At 39.1% G+C, this 18164-nt stretch overlaps 1 protein-coding gene across 4 annotated transcripts in view; it reads left to right on the forward strand.

Moving 5' to 3' along the window:
• Positions 1-18164, forward strand: part of TCTN3 (tectonic family member 3) — a 353194-nt gene that overhangs the window by 140454 nt on the left and 194576 nt on the right. For all 4 annotated transcript variants that reach the window (XM_044086539.1, XM_044086538.1, XM_044086537.1 and 1 more), the window contains exon 5: positions 78-186. In XM_044086539.1, the coding sequence (XP_043942474.1) occupies positions 78-186 (109 nt within the window). The remainder of the gene's footprint in view (positions 1-77; positions 187-18164) is intronic.

The raw sequence follows: 18164 nt of genomic DNA on the forward strand, positions 1-18164 counted from the left end.
TCTTGTTTTAGGAGAAAGATATTTGCTAATTCAGCAAACTTATGGAAATATGACTGTTTTGTTTCTGCTGTTTTCAGGTTGGAGATCCAATTCTAACTTATTTCCCCTCTACCTCTGCACTGGGTGCACTAGGACTGCCAGGAAAGATGGGAAGTTCTGGAGTCTGTGTTGATGCCAGTCCAGCAGGTTGGATCATAAGTTCATGTGTCAAGCTTATGAACTGTTAACTAGAAGCTTAATTGTCATTATTCTCTGTTTATACTGACATTATCCTTGTTTAATTTTTTGTGGAAATTCTTAATAAAGATGTATACCTTGTTCATAATGGTAGTACTCAGTAAGTAGTACTCGCAGTCTTTGAGTAATATACCTGTGACAATAGGAGGTACTGCCAGCACAGCTAGCTGGAATTTTGTAAATTATTATATGTCGTTTGTGAATATCAAACTGATTTATACAAGATGCTTGTGTTACAAATGTATTACAACTGTATGTCATGTGTATATCAAACTGATTTTCACAGACGATTGTGTTGAAAAGGTATTTGCAAAGGGCTTGTCTTTGAAATGTATCCACAGTGTGCCCTACTGGAGAGAACAGAAAAGTACATGCACTGTTGTAACTGTTTACATGTATATGTTTTAACAGAGGAAACTGGAAAATAGGAGGTTAACCTCAGTCCAGCAAACTTTCATATATATCTGAAATTAAAAATCACTTTATGGGCTAGGTCATAAAGGTGCTATCTCACAGGACAATGCAGGCAAAGACACAAAGTATGTACAAGGAAGCTTTCTGTATTGTTTTGGGGGTGAACTAATTACTACTGTGGAAGAGTGGAGGTATGAAATTGTTTTAGGACTGCCAGCACCTTCCACAGATCTGGGCAAAAGCCCTTGCATGTGTATTTTACAGGTAGGTGCTAAATCCTGCCACCTTCCAGCAATGGGAGTTGCATGGGAACTAGAAGTCAGATGACCACAAGTGGTGTAATTCTGCAAGCTATCCCAGAACTAATATTTTAGATATTATTTTGAGAAGTCTCTTAGTGAGACTGAGCATTCACCACATCATTGGCCTTGCTGTATTAAGTAAGTAGGGAATAGTGATTCTCTTAGATTCAGTCAGGAATATAGTGCAGCTTAGTATAGATGTTGTTTTTCTTTATTTGTCTGAGTCTGTCCTGCAGTATTTTAAATATTTCCTGTGATTTTGAACTCTGATGTCACTATGAATTGATATTTAGTATTGTCTTGTTCTTTTATTATTTATTATTAAGTATATTTAAACCTTTCATTGTGGCTGATCTTTGTAAAGATATTTAAGTTTTGAGTGTATATTTTATTTTATTTTATTTTACATTTGTTAACTGTAACAAAGAAAAATTACAGACACATTTAGTTATTTAGACATGATCAGTATACACACAAATTACAAGAGACGTGTTTTTACAGTGGTATGCGGCACATAAACAGTTACAGTGGAGAGAACAAACAAAAAATATTAATTTTAAAAATAAAGGTAATTAATAGATTTGTGGTGTACAGCTGAAATTTGGAACATAGGTAGAATACATACATAGTACACAGGTACAGTACATACACTGTAGATTAGCCAGTGTTTGTGAGTAAGCCTGAAAACTATTATCAAGTGCTCTAGATTTTGTATGTATATGTTATCCGCTTTCACTAGCCTGGGGAGCAATCATGGCACTGCCAACTTTGCTTGAGATGTTGCCTGATGAGGTCTTTAAAGGAGGCTTTGGATGATGTGTTTTGAATGCTAGTAGGGACAGAGTTCCGTTTTTTAGCCACTGAACTACTATATAGTGCATCTCCAAAGCTATTGTAGCTGTTGGTGACTTCTAGTAGTAGTTTGCTTGATGATCTAAGAGGCCTTTTGGCTGAGTGATGTTGTACTAGGTTTTTGAGAGCAGGACACTTATTGGGGAGGTAATAGATAGAATGACAGAGGCAGAGCTGATTGTAGGTTAAGAGGTTGGGCATTTCAAGCCAGTGGAGCTGTCTCAAAGCAGTACAGTGATGAGTTCTATATGAGCAATTTGCAGCAAAGCGGGTAATTCTGTTATAGTAGGCTTCCATTTTGCTTAGTTCAGTTTTGTTGAGATTAGTCAGAATGGGAGATGCATAGAGTAGGGTGGATAGAAGTTGGGAACGAGCAATGGCTGATCTTGTGTTGTTGGTAAGAAATGGTTTGATACGGTAGAGTGACCCCAGTTTGGCATGTACTTTTTTAATAGTTAAGTTGAGATGACTATCAAATTTTAGGTGGGAGTCTATGGTTATTCCCAATAGCTTAGCCTGTGCCACTGGAGCAATTGGAGTAGCATTTGTAGAGTAGATAGTGAATTGACTGTTAGTGTTTTTGTTAGAACTGGTTATAATCATAAGCTGAGTTTTCTTTGGATTGAGGATAAGATGTGCTTTGGTAAGGTAGTTTTCAACATCAGAGAATGCTAGTTGAGTTGTTTGCAGGAGGGTGGGAATGTTTTGTGCAGCACAGATTAAGGTAGTCTCATCTGCATACTGAATTATACATGCATGCTGTGTGGAGGCATGGAGGTCATTTGTGAAGACTGTGAATAGTAGTGGTCCTAAGATAGGACCCTGTGGGACTTCTATAGTTATGGGCAGCTGAGGAGAGAGAGAATTTTCCCATTTCACAGCTTGGTACCTGTCAGTTAAGTAGCTTTGGAATGAGGTAAGAGTGGAATTTGATAGATGATATTGGTTTAGTTTGTTTAGCAGGATTTGGTGTGAGACTGTGTCAAATGCTTTGGACATATCCAGAAAAAGAGTTGACACTTGTAGGGCTTCATTTTTGAGACAGTTTACTGTGTCTGTGAAGCAGAGGACGGCTGTAGTGGTACTATGGGCAGGTCTGAAACCATGTCGAGTAGGTGACAGGATGTTGCTGTCTAGAAGATAGTTTAGCATCTGGGTATGGATGCATTTTTCTAGGATTTTGGCTAGAGGAGAGAGTAAAGCAATGGGTCTGTAGTTGTTAAGTTCAGTGGAGGTCCCGCCTTTATGGGTGTAACATAGGATATTTTCCAGAGTTTGGGCACATAGTTTTCAACGATTGATCTGTTTATGAGAGTGGAGACTGGGATAGCAATAGCATCTGCTGTGAGTTTCAAGAAATAGCTGGGGAGTAGGTCAGCTGCTGTTGATGAGGTTTTTAGTTTGGAGAGCATGCTATTGATTGAAGTGGTGGAAACTGTTTTGAGGGTAAAGCTTGTATTAGTGTTATTTGTGTTGGGGGGGATAGTGAGGAAGGAGCTGTCCTGTGATACTAAGGATAAAATTCAGTTTACAAAGTGGGAGAAAATTCAGTTTACAAAGTGGGAGTTGAATTGTGTTTCGATGGGAACTTTAGTGTCAGGGGTGGTTGGTTTGGGGGTAGCTTTTTGGGTGGATGTTAGTAGCTGGTTTACATTTTTCCAAAATTTTTGCGGGTTGTGTTGGTATTTAGTTTGCAATGTTGTGTAGTAGGATTTTTTGTCCAGTCTAATGCATTTTTTTGCATGGTTGCACAGTTCTTGGTACTTAGTTAGGCTTTGTGTTTCTTTGGTTTTTTTTATAGTAAAGGCAGGCAGTGTCTCTGGACTTGAGGATTTGTTTGGTTTCTTTACTGAGCCAGGGGTTTGTAGAGGTTCTGTCCTTGATTTTGCGCAATGGAGCGACAGTGTCTAGGTGTTGTAGAAATGTTTTGTTGAAATATGCTACAGCCTGATCAAGTGGGAGGGTTTTTAGGGGGGGGTCCAGTCACAGTTACAGAGTAAAGTGTTGAGGACCTCAGGAGAGAATTTATTTTTTTGTGTTTCTAGTGTATATATAGTTAGTGGTTTTGCATATGCTTGTTCTACTACGTATAAAGTATATTATGTTGTGGTCACTTAAGGTGTCTGGGAGACTGCCTCTGTGAGAGTACAATGGGGGGTTGTTAGTTTGGACGCAGTCAAGGATGGATTCCCTTTTAGATTTTTTAATACATCTAGTTGGAATTTGGACTAGCTGCTGGTAGCCATGGAGATTTATTAGATTACTTGGTGGTTCTGATATACAGGTGAACCAATCAAGGTTGAAGTCCCCCAGAATAAGGGTTTCTTGTGAGTATGTGGAAGAACACCAGGATAAGAAGTCTTCAAGGCTAGCAGGTGTATTGCCAGGTGGAATATAGATCACAATTGTGGTGATGACCTTTTTAGGGTGAAGTTGAAGTTGTGAGATAAGTATGTCCCAGTTATTGGGAGAGGGGTAGGAGTTTGGTAATTGACGTACAGTTAAGTTGGACTTGTACAGTAATGCAGTTCCACCCCCTTTACAAAGTGGTCTGTCTTCTCTAATGATATTGTAGCCAGTAGGGAGAACTTCTGAGTTAGCTATGTTTTTATTTAGCCAGGTTTCTGTTAAAGCAACTATGTTTAGGGAGTAGTGTGCTATTGTGGCCTGGAGTTCAGGTATTTTATTTTTGATACTTCTAATATTAATATTTGGCATTAAAAGATGGTTGGTTTTGCTGCTGTTGTTGATTTGCCCAGGGATGAAGAAAGTGGGGGTGTTATGTTCTGACATTTGTGTTGGAGCAGTTTGTGTTGGACAGGATGGATTTGGGCCTGGGTTGGGCTGGATATCCCCACTTATGGTGAGCCTGGAGTTAAAATGGTTATACAGATGCTGGAGTTTGGTGAGGAGTGCGAGAAAGTATTGTGTTTTTTTGGAGTAGGAATGAGAGCATATGTGTTTAGTTCTGAATTGGTCCGTTATGTAGTTCTTGAATAACTGTGGGCATATATTATTATAATGTGTGGTGTCTGTATACGAGAGTGCATAATGCAGTGTTGTGCTACTAAGTTTAGGGATATTGCTAGAGTGATAACTTGTGGTGTTGTAAAGAATTATGAGAAGACAGACTAGACTTAGTTGTGTGATAGTCATGGTTATAAAGTTTAAGTTGTTTCTAGGTGGGGGGGGGGCTGAATAGGAATTATAGCATTGCACTATATGTGGATGAGGAAGTAGTGTGGGTGATGTAAAAAATGCCTAGTGGGAATGAGAGTGATTAGGAGTATTTTGTGTGGAGCAAGTTGGTGTGGTATAATGTGATATGACTTGAGGAGCTGGGATTGGTGGAGGTGATGTGAGCTGTGAGTGTGGTTGTGATTACTATAAATGTAGAGGTAGTGGGGGGTGGGAGGGAATGGGGGCAGGGCAAGGGAGCGGAGAGAGCCCGAGCATTAGCGAGGGCGAACGGAGCGGGGCAGAACCAACCAAGACAAGAGAAAAAAGTAAGTATTACTTTACAAATCTGAACACTTTTAAAACAAATTCCTGAGGTCTAATGGCTTACTGGCAAGCAGAATGTAATTGCTGAAGAGCACTTGTGTCCTGGTGGGAGACTAGAAATTTAAAGATGGCTCCATGCTCAACAGGAGTCTAATATAGACTTGTTATTGGGGGAGGGAGATAGCACAAGGGGTGTAAACCAGGTGGAATGCAAAGAAACCAGAGAGGCAATCAGTGGAAATCAGTGAAGGCCTCAGAGGGGGTAAAGTGAAGGAGAGAGGAGACAGCAAAGTTTATTAAGTAAAGTGAAGGAGAGAAGAGACAGCAAAGTTTATTCAGGTTGGGAGTGTGTCTTCACATTGACTTGCTGATTAGTAACCAGTTTGTGCACAGATTAGAGTAGGGAGATATATTAGCAATGAAGGGGAATGTATAGAGATGCAAATAAACAGGTGGGCCTCCAAGTGATACAAACCAAGGCAGAAAGCACTGAGAGGGCTGCTTGATGGTTAATTTAGTCACAGGGATGTGAATTAAATGTATACTGTCTATTGGACAGTTAAGATTACTGTACTATTTGGTGACACTATGTAAGCCACTCCTAATAGCCTTGCTCTTGGTCAAACTACCATTTGTATTAATGTTAGGTTCACTCAGTAAAATTGGACATCCTTTGTTAAGGGCCTTAAAGTAGCTGGCTAGGGGTTCTGGTGGCAGTGATAACTACCTTATAGTCTGAACAAGAGGGAACATAGCTATTAAACCTGTGGCAGTTTTTCCCAATGCGTGTGTGTGTGTGTGTGTGTGTGTGTGTGTGTGTGTGTGTGTGTGTGTGTGTGTGTGTGTGTGTGTGTGTGTGTGAGTGTGTGTGTGAGTGTGTGTGTGTGTGTGTGTGTGTGTGTAAATCAAATCTCAAAGAGGGTGTTTGTCAGCTACTTGGGCAGGGGCACGAAGCACTGGTTGGACAGAAAGAGTGTTGGAGGACTTGGCTTGGAACCCTGGCTAAGGACTCAACTCTATAGCTGTGACAGTGGGGAGTCTTATTGGGGATCTGAAGAAAGAGAGAGGAACCAGCCCCCTGGACTGACTGTGTTCCTTGTGTGCTCTTAAGGGAAATTGTGCATGATTGTACTTGATGCAGAGAGCTGCATCTGGAAATACTAGATGTGTACCTGGTCTCCTCCCAGTGAATGTTCCCCACAGGTGCCAGTGGTGAGGATTGAGGCTGCTTGATTACTGGCCCAGAAATGGAGGGTCATCACAGTACCCATCCCATTTTTCCTATCTGTATTTATTTTAACTGCAAAACTCCAGATCCAGTGTTTACTTGACTTGCTGTATTTCAGAGTATATATTTTCAAAAAGAACTTGATGACATAGCTTTGCATGCTAAGTAGAGATCACTTCCATGGAGACTGTGGGATATAGAAAGTAATAAGATACAGAGTCTGAGCAGTCTGTACCTTTTCTAGTTCTGTTAAGCAGCAAGTTTTAAGAGTGCAGAAAGCTTCACTGTATTCAGTAGTAGTAGAATGGATCAATGAAGTATGCAAGGGAACAGTAACTTCAGATGCACAGGACAGATATTGTGCATCACTGAATAAGCTTTTCTGATCTTGTGCACTATGTATTGATCAAAACTTAACTTAGTTCCTGCTTTCATTCCCAAATCCTTTATTTCATCATCTACACTGAGACATGACAGTTCTTTAATCAAATTATAATTCCATTTTCCCAAATTTAACAATGCTGCTTTTCTTAATTGTGAGTTGAAGTCACTATGGCTTCAACTTTTTGTTTTGTTTTGTATAACTTTTGCATCATTTGTCAATTATTAATTTGTTTGTAGTTGTCTGCATATACTGCAAAAATGAATATAAGTGAACCCAATGCAGATTTCTGTGGAATGCTGCTGTTTACATCAGTAGCATTTCACGGCTAACCTATATTTTTTTCCATTTAGCCATCTCACCTATCTTATCACATAAACATTAACACCCTTATGGGAACCATGTCAAAGACCTTGGCAAGGTCCAGAAATGAAGTACGCTTAGTAAGAAATTTGTCAAGTGTTGCTCTCACTTGTTTGAAAAATACCACCAGACTTAATTAGCAAAATTTACCCACAGCGAACCTGTACTGTTTTGCAGGTGTTAGTAACAGGTCACCTAGGTATTTAAAGATACATTACATTATGACATGCTCCTTAATGTTCAGGTAATGATGGCGAGGCAAGCTAGGGTATTACTCCACCTTTTGTATTGGCACAATGACACCCTGGTGTCACTGATTGGAAACTTATCCATTTACAACTGTTTGTTTAATAAAATACATAATAACTTAACATACGTAATGACTTAACAAGAATATCCTTGATATTATAAAGGAAACTTCTGGATATTTTCTGATTCATACAGCTGGTGCTCTTTGCTTGTCAGTGGCATTGTTATGACTTAAGTAATACAATGTACATTCCAGCTATCTGTAGGGAGATTACAGTCTTAAAATTAGCACTGGACTAGATAAAAGCACTGGAAGAGGGATCTTTAGAAAAGAGAAGGAACATGTTACATAGAAATAAATGGAAATTGTGGGAGCAATGCATGCAGAATAATGTTCAAGATGAGGAAAGAGGTTTAAGGGAAGGCAGGGATTTTGCAATTTATGTAATGTTGGACTGATGATAGTTATAAAGAAAGAATGCATATGTGATGTATAATGTATGTGCATGGTAAAGTGTTGATATGGTTTGACTTTTCTGTTTTATGCATGCCTATTTCTTAAGTGATAATTTAATAAACATGTTTAAAAAAAATTAGCTGTGGACTTAAGGTTCATAGGTTGACAGAGAAGTAGTAATCAATCAGTTTGCAGACCATTATATGCCTAGTCCATAGCTCATAGTCAAACGTTCCCTACAGTCTAAATTTCCTTGAAGGGGACAAGGGTGCTGCTCTCATTATCAGACTGAGTCCTCTACCCTTTACTTTCCTGTCTTCCCCAGACAGGTTTATCTTAACTTCCACTTTCTCTGTAATTTCAGATAGATGCACATTTAATGTACTGACCTGTCTGCTAATTAACCTTGTTCCTTATGCAGCATTCATCTAACTACTCTGTTTTATGTACTTCCCTCCAACCAGTTTACTACTAATATCACCAGTTATACTTCCACTACCAACCCTTTAAGCTTCTCCAGCAACTTTTTCAAACACCTTACAGAAATTCAGATACAGTATGTCAGAACTAGAAATTAAAAAAAAAAAGATTTTTGGTAATATTATGGGTTAGTAATTAAGTTTTCTGCCTTAGAGTTCTAAAAGCAGGGGTTCAGCCTGGCGTGGTCATTGTCTTTGTTGAATTTTCATATTCCCACTATGCCTGCGTGAGTTACCTCTGGGTGCTAAGTTTTCCTCCCACTTTCTTATAACAGGCTGGGTGATTGGCTGTACTAAACTCTCCATACATATTACATTTAGTCTTGACTTGAGAAGTGGATTGTAGCTGAAAACTGTCTGAAAATGGCTACTTCACCATACCCCGTTAGTAGATAGATAGATAGATAGATAGATAGATAGATAGATAGATAGATAGATAGATACCTAGAGTAAATAAACAAACAAACCAGTACTCTGCTCAGATAATGTTCAGATGATCCAAAAGAAGATGTCAGGCTCCAGATGAACAACAGCAAATTTATTGTAGAACAGTAAAACAGAGTCTGAAGCAGTCTCAGAGTTAATAGAAGTGAGGCGAAAGCGCTAACTGGGAATATCTGTTTTACTGTTCTACAATAAATTTGCTGTTGGTTCATATGGAGCCTGGCAACTTCTTTTGGATTTTTGGCTTTTTGTTTGTACTGCTGTGGAAGTGAAATGTTCAGATGATAGCTAGCAGTTTCAGCGAAAAAGAATGCAACAGCCTGTTAATTCTGAAACACAGTATACTATACTTTGACTCGTAACACAAGACTGATTGCACTTATATTCAAAGAAACAGGTATGTAGAACTGAATAGATATACATTTTAAAATAACTCAAATTGTTGATATTTGTTTCACTGTTAACTTGTATTGTTTCTGGCATTTTCTAAGGTATTATCCCTCTTCTGTTGCTAACACCAACAAAATGGGGAATTGATAAACCTGTTTTAGCAACTCAGTCTGCCGTTTACTGTGATCCCCGTGTTCCCCCCTTTCTGTCTCTTGCACAAAAACATATACATACATACATATATATGCATACTCACATACACACATATATATATATATATATATATATATATATATATATATATATATGGATCTACTGCTTTTGGTCGAATTACATTTGGTCAGAAATGATTTCAGGCAGCCCACTTCACCAAAAATGCATTTTACTGAAAACCCATTTGGGTCTAATCCCATTTGGTCGAAAATGGAATATAGCCCCTGCCCCACTGCAGTGCGACCCTGGAGTGAGAATATAAAGTTAGGAGGGGTGTATTGGGGGGTGTGGGGGGCACAGCCCCCCCACATAATTGCAGTGTATTCACTATTATATACTTGTTTATCCATTAAAAATACATTTAAACATACATCGATAAAAACTAGTTGCAAAATGTGGGGGTTGTACCCCCCACTCCCCCTAACTTTATATTCTCACTCCAGGGTCGCACTGCAGTGGGGCAGGGGCTATATTCCATTTTCGACCAAATGTAATTCGACCAAAAGCAGTAGACCCATATATATATATATATATACACATACAGGGAAGTATAATATTAGCTGGGGACTTAAGTTTACCCAAAACAGACTGGAATAATATTGATTCTACAACGTTAGTAAGGAAATTATTCACAGTGTATATTCAGGAACAACAATTGCTTCAGATTGTAAAAAAAAAAATACCAGGGGACGGAACATACTAGATACTGTTTGTCTTCCCAAAGAAATTACTGTAACTTCAAATCAAGTTTTACCACCATTGATGTGCAGTGATCATGGGGTTATAAAGGTTAATTTGTTGCTAGCTAATTCTGCCAAACTGAAATTTAAGCCAGTGCACAGAAGGTTAATTACAGATTATATGGAAGCACAACAGTCACTATGTAAAACTAACTGGGGTGAGGTGTTCAATGGAAAAACTGCAGATGGAATGTGGAAAGTTTTGAGAGAGAAATTGAGTGCAAAAAAAAAAAAAATCAAAAAAATGTTTAACATCAGGATCTAGGCATACAACATCAGGAAGATATATTTCCATATGAACAAGATATTTGATTAAGGTGAGAGACAAAAAAATATAAGAAATGGAAGAGAGGTCGAACTACAGCTTTTGAAACTGAAATAAACAAGCTGGACAAACAGATTAAGCATAATGTGAGACAAGATCAAGAAAAATTTGAAGAAAATTTATAAAAAGATATTGAACATAATAGGAAACCTTTTTATAGATACATAAGATGTGGAAGGAGTAAAGACATACAAATTGATAAACTGTGTGCAGATACTAAAATTTAATCTCAGACACAACGGATTATAGATGTATTTACAAAATCTTATGCAAAACAGTTTGGCTCCACAAAAGGGGTAGTAAGTTGTCCTAGTGGCATCCAGGCAACCCCAGATACTGGAATCAAATTAGATTATATTGAAAAAGAACTATGCAAACTGGATCCAAACAAAGCATAGGGATGAGTCGGAATTAGCAACAATGACCTGAGAACACTTCAGTGAGAACTTATAGTACTATATCTATTATTCACTAGGTCATATAAATATGGGGAGATTCCTCAAGATTTGAGACATGTGCTTATTAAACCTGTCTTTAAGGGAAAGGGGAGTAGGACAAACCCAGAGTCATATAGACCCTTAAGTCTACTTTCATGTTGTGGAAAAATAACGGGGAAGGTAATATTGGATAAATTATTCTCAGAACTGGATAGTTTGGGACTTGAAACCATATATCAGCATGCATATGTTGAAAACAAATCTATTATCACCTGTAACATGATGTTCTATAACAATATAATAACAGCTATGAATGAAAAATTGTGCTGTGATGTAATTTATATAGATTTAACTTCAGCATTTGACAGGGTCATACACACAACACCAATCAATAAATTAGTACAACTAGGCATCATACAGCAACTGGACAGGCAGAATCCTTGGTTACAGTCAGGGTGTCCCACAGGGCTCTGTCCTAGGCCCTTACTTGTTTAGATTGTATCTTTCAGACCTAACTTTTTCATCATAGATGTTCTACAGTCTATATGCAGATGACCTGAAATCAGGTAAACTGATTAGATGCGTTACAGATAAGGTATGTCTGCAAAATAACTTGTCTAAATTGACCATTTTGGCACAGGAGAATAATATACTGATAAATGCATCAAAAACTAAGTATACGAGGTTTGGTAGGCATAAATTGAAAGGTAAATATTTTAATATAGCACACAGTGATTGAAACTGTAGACTCATTTAAGGACCTGGTTATATGGGTAGATTCAGCTATGAGTTTTTCTAATCATATCAACCAATAGGTTAATTATAGTTATAGAACTGTAGGTTGTATAAAAAGATTTATAAAGTCTAGGAAATCAAAATAATGAAGTAATTGTTTGTTAGCTACATTAGACCCAAACTTGAGCATGGAATCCCTATAAGAAAACAAGCATGAGTAAACTGGAAAGAGTGCAACGGAAATATGCCAAGGGTATCCATGGATGTGAAAATTTAAGTTATTTATGAAAGACTAAAATATCTGAACTTGTACAGTGTCTCTTACAGATATCTAAGAGATCTTATTCAGGTATATAGGGCATTTAGTGACAGCTACATCTGGGAATGTTTGGGGTTAACAAAAAGTGCTAGGGAATCATCAGATAACCTATGTAGAAGATTTTATATATATATATATATATATATATATATATATATATATATGTACGTGCACACACACACACACACACATATATATATATATATATATATATATATATATATATATATGTGTGTGTGTGTCTGTGTGTGTGTGTACACCAAATCCCTCAGGTGGTGGTCTGCCTAAAATACCAGTGTTCAAAGTTTTACTTTGGGCAAACTATTAGGAAAGTAAGAACAGGGATTTTAAAGCATTTAAAGGACATACAAAATATGGCAGCTACCAGTCTGGTAGTGCACATTTAGCTGGTTCACTTTTATATCAAGATGTTTTCAACTTTTGTGCCAGGAGAAGGCTAACTTTACACACACACACACACACACACACACACACACACACACATTTTGAGTTGTTTAACTACAGTACTAGAAACATAAGTACTATTTTTTTTTGCAGCCTGTTTATTGTCTGTATAGGAATATAAAATGTAACCTTAGTTTATGCTAAAGTAAGTGCAAGTAACCTGTTTACTTGCTACAGGTCAATTAAATGAATATTTGACTCTTTGTATTGCAACTAAATATATATACACTTATATATCATACATATAATATATATGCATGCATGTCTATATATATATATATATATATATATATATATATATATATATATATATATATATATGCATTTGTATGTATTTATATTTGTTATATTCATTTTATTTTGTTTATTTGTTAGGTTTAGCACATATGAGTAAGATGGTACAATGGGGCATAATCCTGTAACCCTACATATTATGTTACGAATGCCCTTTCTCATGCAGTGCCACTAATCAAGACAAAAGGACAAAGAACACACTCACATCAACAAACTGGTCACATCCCTAAATTTATCCCCTTAATTAAATCACAGCCCAGTAAAACTCATATATATACATCTCTCTCTCTATAGTGCAATTTTGCACATTTTAACAGCCACCACCTTTTCAGTCAAACATTCCTTTTTATGCACACTCCTACATTCCTACACCATATAAAACTTGAATTCAACCAAATGTAATTCACGCAACTGTGCAGTCACACATTTGTGATATCACTCAGTTTTTGTCTTTTATTTGTGTGTCACTCATTTGCATCATCAACCAAATGAATGACAACTATATATATATATATATATATATATATATATATATATATATATATATATGTGTGTGTGTGTATAATATATGTATTATTGTAACTGTCTTAGTTGCTGTTCTGCGTGCTGTTATCTGTTCATTCGCTCTTACTCTGCACTTATTACTGCTTGTTAGTAGCCTTCTAATGTACTGCCTTCTGCACTTGTTTTTGTTCATTTAATTGCATTTATTTAAACTGTATTTGCCGTAATATTGCTACACACTCAAGTGTGCTAGCCTGCACTGCAATTTGAATTGTATTTACTGCTGTTTTAGCTGCTTTTCTGTAAAAAAAAAAAAAAAAAAAATTCTAAGTTTATTTCCTGCCTTTCCTGTAACTAGTCTAGTCCAGATACAGACTTGCTATATCCAGGACTGTTGGTATGCTTCTGAGCCCCCCCAAGCCTTTCTGTGTTGGAGTGAAGCCTTCTAGCTTATCAGTGGGAGTGGTAAGCACTAGGTAGCCTATCTACCACGGGAAAAGTGGGTTTTGGCCCAGAAATTGTAGTTCATTGGCCGTTTGGTCAGTTTTCCATCTCTTTCAACTTGCTGGCTTAAAAGCCTGCGTTTGCACTTGTTCCCTGCCTTTCCTGTAACTAGTCTAGTCCAGGTACAGATTTCCTGTATCCAGGACTCTTTGTAAGCTTCTGAGCCCCCCCAAGCCTTTCTGTGTTGGAGGGAAGCCTTCTGGCTTTTCAGTGGGAGTGGTAAGCATTAGGTAGCCTATCTACCACAAGAAGAGTGGTTCTTGGCCCAGAAATTGTAGCTATTGGCCGTTTGGGCAGTTTTTTTTCCATCTCTTTCAACTTTCTGGTTTAAAAGCCACACTTGCGCTTGTTTTCCCACCTTTTCTGTATCTAGCCTAGTCCAGATACAGAGTTGCTGTATCCAGGACAGTTGGTAAGCTTCTGAGCCCCGCAAGCCTTTCTGTGTTGGAGGAAAGCCTTCTAGCTTATCGGTGGGAGTGGTAAGCACTAGGTAGCCTGTCTACCACAAGAAGAGTGGTTCTTGGCTCAGAAATTGTAGTTTGACCATTTGGGCAGTTTGTTCTTCTCTTTCAACTTTCCGGTTTAAAAGACCACAGCTGCGCTTGTTTCCCATCTTTCCTGTAACTAACCTACTGGGAAGCACTAGAAAGCCTTAAACTGATACAAGCCTTCTAGCTTAGAAGAGAGACTTTGGAGTGATTAAGTACCAGTTTTCTGTATTTTCTTGCTGTACTTAACTGTTTTTCACCTAAACGCCGATTTTCCAGCATTTATTGTGATTTAAAAGTTTGTTTTCTTTTTCATATTGTACTTATTTGACTGCCTGCAGTTTTAAAAAGTAGATTTTTGTTTAAATAATTTGTTTAACTGTTGTAGGCTACACACTAAAGTGCGATAGCCTTTTCTGATTGTTTGTAGTCGTTTAAAGCTGTTTTAAGTGTATTTTTTTTACTGTTTTTGTCTTATCTTTTCAAAAAACAAAAAAAAAAAATTCCTTGTTTCCTGCCTTTCTAAGCTAGTATAGTCCATTTTTGAGGCTAGTGCTGAATTCAGGGCTGTGTTACAAGTTTCTGAGTTGCCCATACCTTACTTGGATAGAAGGAAGTTTCTCTGTTCACCTGTGAGAGAGGGGAGCTTTGAGCAGCCTATCTGTTCCTGGAGGAGTGGTTCCAGCCCAGAAGTTAGTAGTTTATTGGCCATTTTGGGCTAATTTCTCTCTCCTTCATTTCCCTGCTATAAAAACCACGTTTGCACGGTTTTGCACGCCGGGCAGCGCCGGTTAGCTAGGGTTAAATTATTCCCGGCTCCACTAAGTCTCCTCTTCAGTTTTTCCCTTGAAACTAGTCTAACTCTCTAAGCACTCAAAAAGCATCCTACAGCCCAGCACTTGCTCAGACCTAATAGCAAGCACTGATTGCCCAGTAGGACAAGGCACTTTATTCACCCCTCACCAACCAAGCGACTAAGCAGCTCACCCTACTATTCAGGCATGACCAAAGGGCAATTTCAGGTGTACTCTCCAGTCCAGCTGGTGAAGCTGGGTATCCTGAGGCAATGTTACAACTGCCTCATGTACACAGACAACCCTCTCCTTCTACCTCAAAACACTAACATATGCGAGAGATGCAATTATACAGCCAAACTGGAGGCTAAGCTCTCTCCACCCAAGACTGGAACAGACAGTCAAGAGGAGAAGGTTAACACTTGCACCACACCTCTAGCCACACATAGACCTACTAAACCAGCACTGGCAAAAAATACACAAAATCATACTAGGAGGCTCTAATTAAAAACCTGCAAAAGCATCAGAGACCTCCAAAGCAGACACCCAAACAACCTGCACCTCCCTTCACAAACCAGACAACACAGAAAACACAAAATCAGTGTGCCGCACAATCACCAGACAACACAGAAAACACAAAATCAGTGTGCCGCACAATCACAGCCCTTAAGGCGAAAAAAACATACCTAACACACTAGTAATAGGTGACTCTATAGTCAGGCGCACTGACGTCCCACTCACTAGGCTGGACAAGCAGAAGGTTACTGTTAGCTACCTGTCGGGAGCCAGAATCTGCCACATAACACAAGCACTCAGGTCACTCCAGAACAAGTACAAATATGACTCTGTCATTGTTCATGTTGGTGTGAATGACCTGAGATGTATTTCCCTGGACTACATGAAAAGAGACATGGAAGAGCTCTCTGATCATGTAGCTTAGGCTGGTATGACCCTGACCCTGAGTAGCATCCTGCCCTCACCAAGAATGATACCTCAGTATAAAGAAAAAATGATCAATTTCAACAATTGGCTAAGCTTCTGGTGTCATTCAAAGGGGATCCAGTGTCTGTCAGCCTGGGATGACATGCTCGACAAGCCACGTTGCTTTGCAAGAGACGGCTTGCACCTCTCACCCCTAAGCTTTCGAATACTGGCCAAGGCTCTTGCTGCCCCCATAGTGCCTTTTTTAGGAAAGGCTCAACAGTCAAACCCACCTCCGTAAACAGCACAATTAACAAAGCACTAAGGGTTATGCTACTCAGCTCCAGAAATTTAAATCTCAAAATGCACGCGCTTGAAGCACTTCTCAGTATGGAGAACGTCAACATCTGTGCAGTAACTGAAACCTTGTTCAAGGCTTCAGAGAGCACCCCAGCACTACTGGACTCATACCACACCTTTCGCCCACAGAACATGGACCGAAACACAAAAGGAGGGGGTGTATCCATATTCATCAAGGATACCTACACCTCCAGGTTAGTGGCGCAGCATGATACCTCTGAGATCATCCATGTGCAACTAACATCGGGCAAATCTGCAGTGCAAATTATGACCTGCTACAGATGACCCTCTATGACCCAGGACCACCACTCCACCTTTCTGGAGACACTGGAAAACATGAAGGTCCTACCGAACACCCTGATATTGGGCGATTTCAATTACCCTGCCATTAACTGAGAAAACTACTTGAGTACAAACTCCCAGGCTCAGTGCTTCCTGGAATTCATCAACTCTAACGCCCTGGATCAGCTGGTAAAATCCCCTACCAGAGGTGGAAACATATTGGACCCGGTCATCACCAACATGGGCGACAGGTGTTCCACACCGGAGGTCAACCCGTCACTGATTAGATCAGACCATAAACTAATCACTCTGGATGTCCACACCCCACCACCACCCCCAACTAAGGAAACCACAGTAAAAAACTTTTCTAAAGCAAACTTCACCTTACTTAAGACAGAGGTGGTAAGTTTCACAGCCCCCACACTAAATGATAACGCTGTCAAGATGCAGAAACCTTTACAAATGCACTCTGTGAGCACCTACAAAGATGCATGTATCATGCCATCCCTAGAAAAACTAAGACTCACTCCTCTAAGAGAAGGAAACCAGCATGGTGGACCCCTGCCATAACAGGCTATACAGTAGAAGGAGGAAACTAGTTCAGAAAAAAATCAAATCCCAAGAAGGACAGACATCCCTTATCAGTAAGATACTAAGGTCCCTCATAAAATCATCCAAGGCTAACTTCGAAAGAAAAATAGCCAAGGATTCAAAAGATAACCACAAAGCATTCTTTAGCTATGTTAAGAATCTAAGTGGCAACTTGCACATATGTACTGAACTAGTGCAAAATAGCACAAAATATACTGAACCTACTGATATTGCCAACATCCTGGCAGATAGATTCAGTACAAACTTCACCCCCAAAAGGGCCCATAACAATACTGGAAAAGTGTAGTGTCCCAGAAATCACAGACGCACAGGTGAAAACAGCCCTTTCAAAAGCCAAAAACACAGCGTCAATGGGGCCAGATGGTGTCCCAGGCTGCTTCTTGCATGAACTACAGAACAAACTTACTCCCCACCTAAACACGCTGTTCAACCTCAGCCTCTCCACAGGCTACGTGCCCATAGAATGGCGCACAGCAATGGTTATTCCACTCCACAAAGGAGGGGCCACAACTGACCCTGGTAACTATCGCCCCATAAGCCTGACTAGCCTGGTCTGCAAGGCTATGGAGCGCATCATCATGGAACTCATTAACAAAGACATTGGAAACCTCCAAACACTTGACCCGACCCAGTTCGGCTTTGTTAAGGCAGATCATGCCTACTAAACCTGGTTGACTTCTTCGAGACAGTCACCAAGGCCATAGATGAGGGAAAGGTGGTTCACACAGCCTACCTTGACCTCACCAAGGCTTTCGACTCCATTCCCCACTCGAGTATTAAAGAAAAACCCACCAGCCTTAACATAAACCCCTACATCACGAGATGGGTTGCCAACTGGCTTACAGACAGAACTCACATGGTAAGAATAGT

Source organism: Protopterus annectens, chromosome 10.part0 (genome assembly GCF_019279795.1).
Source record: "Protopterus annectens isolate FY-2018-M chromosome 10.part0, PAN1.0, whole genome shotgun sequence".
NCBI classification, from domain to species: domain Eukaryota; kingdom Metazoa; phylum Chordata; order Ceratodontiformes; family Protopteridae; genus Protopterus; species Protopterus annectens.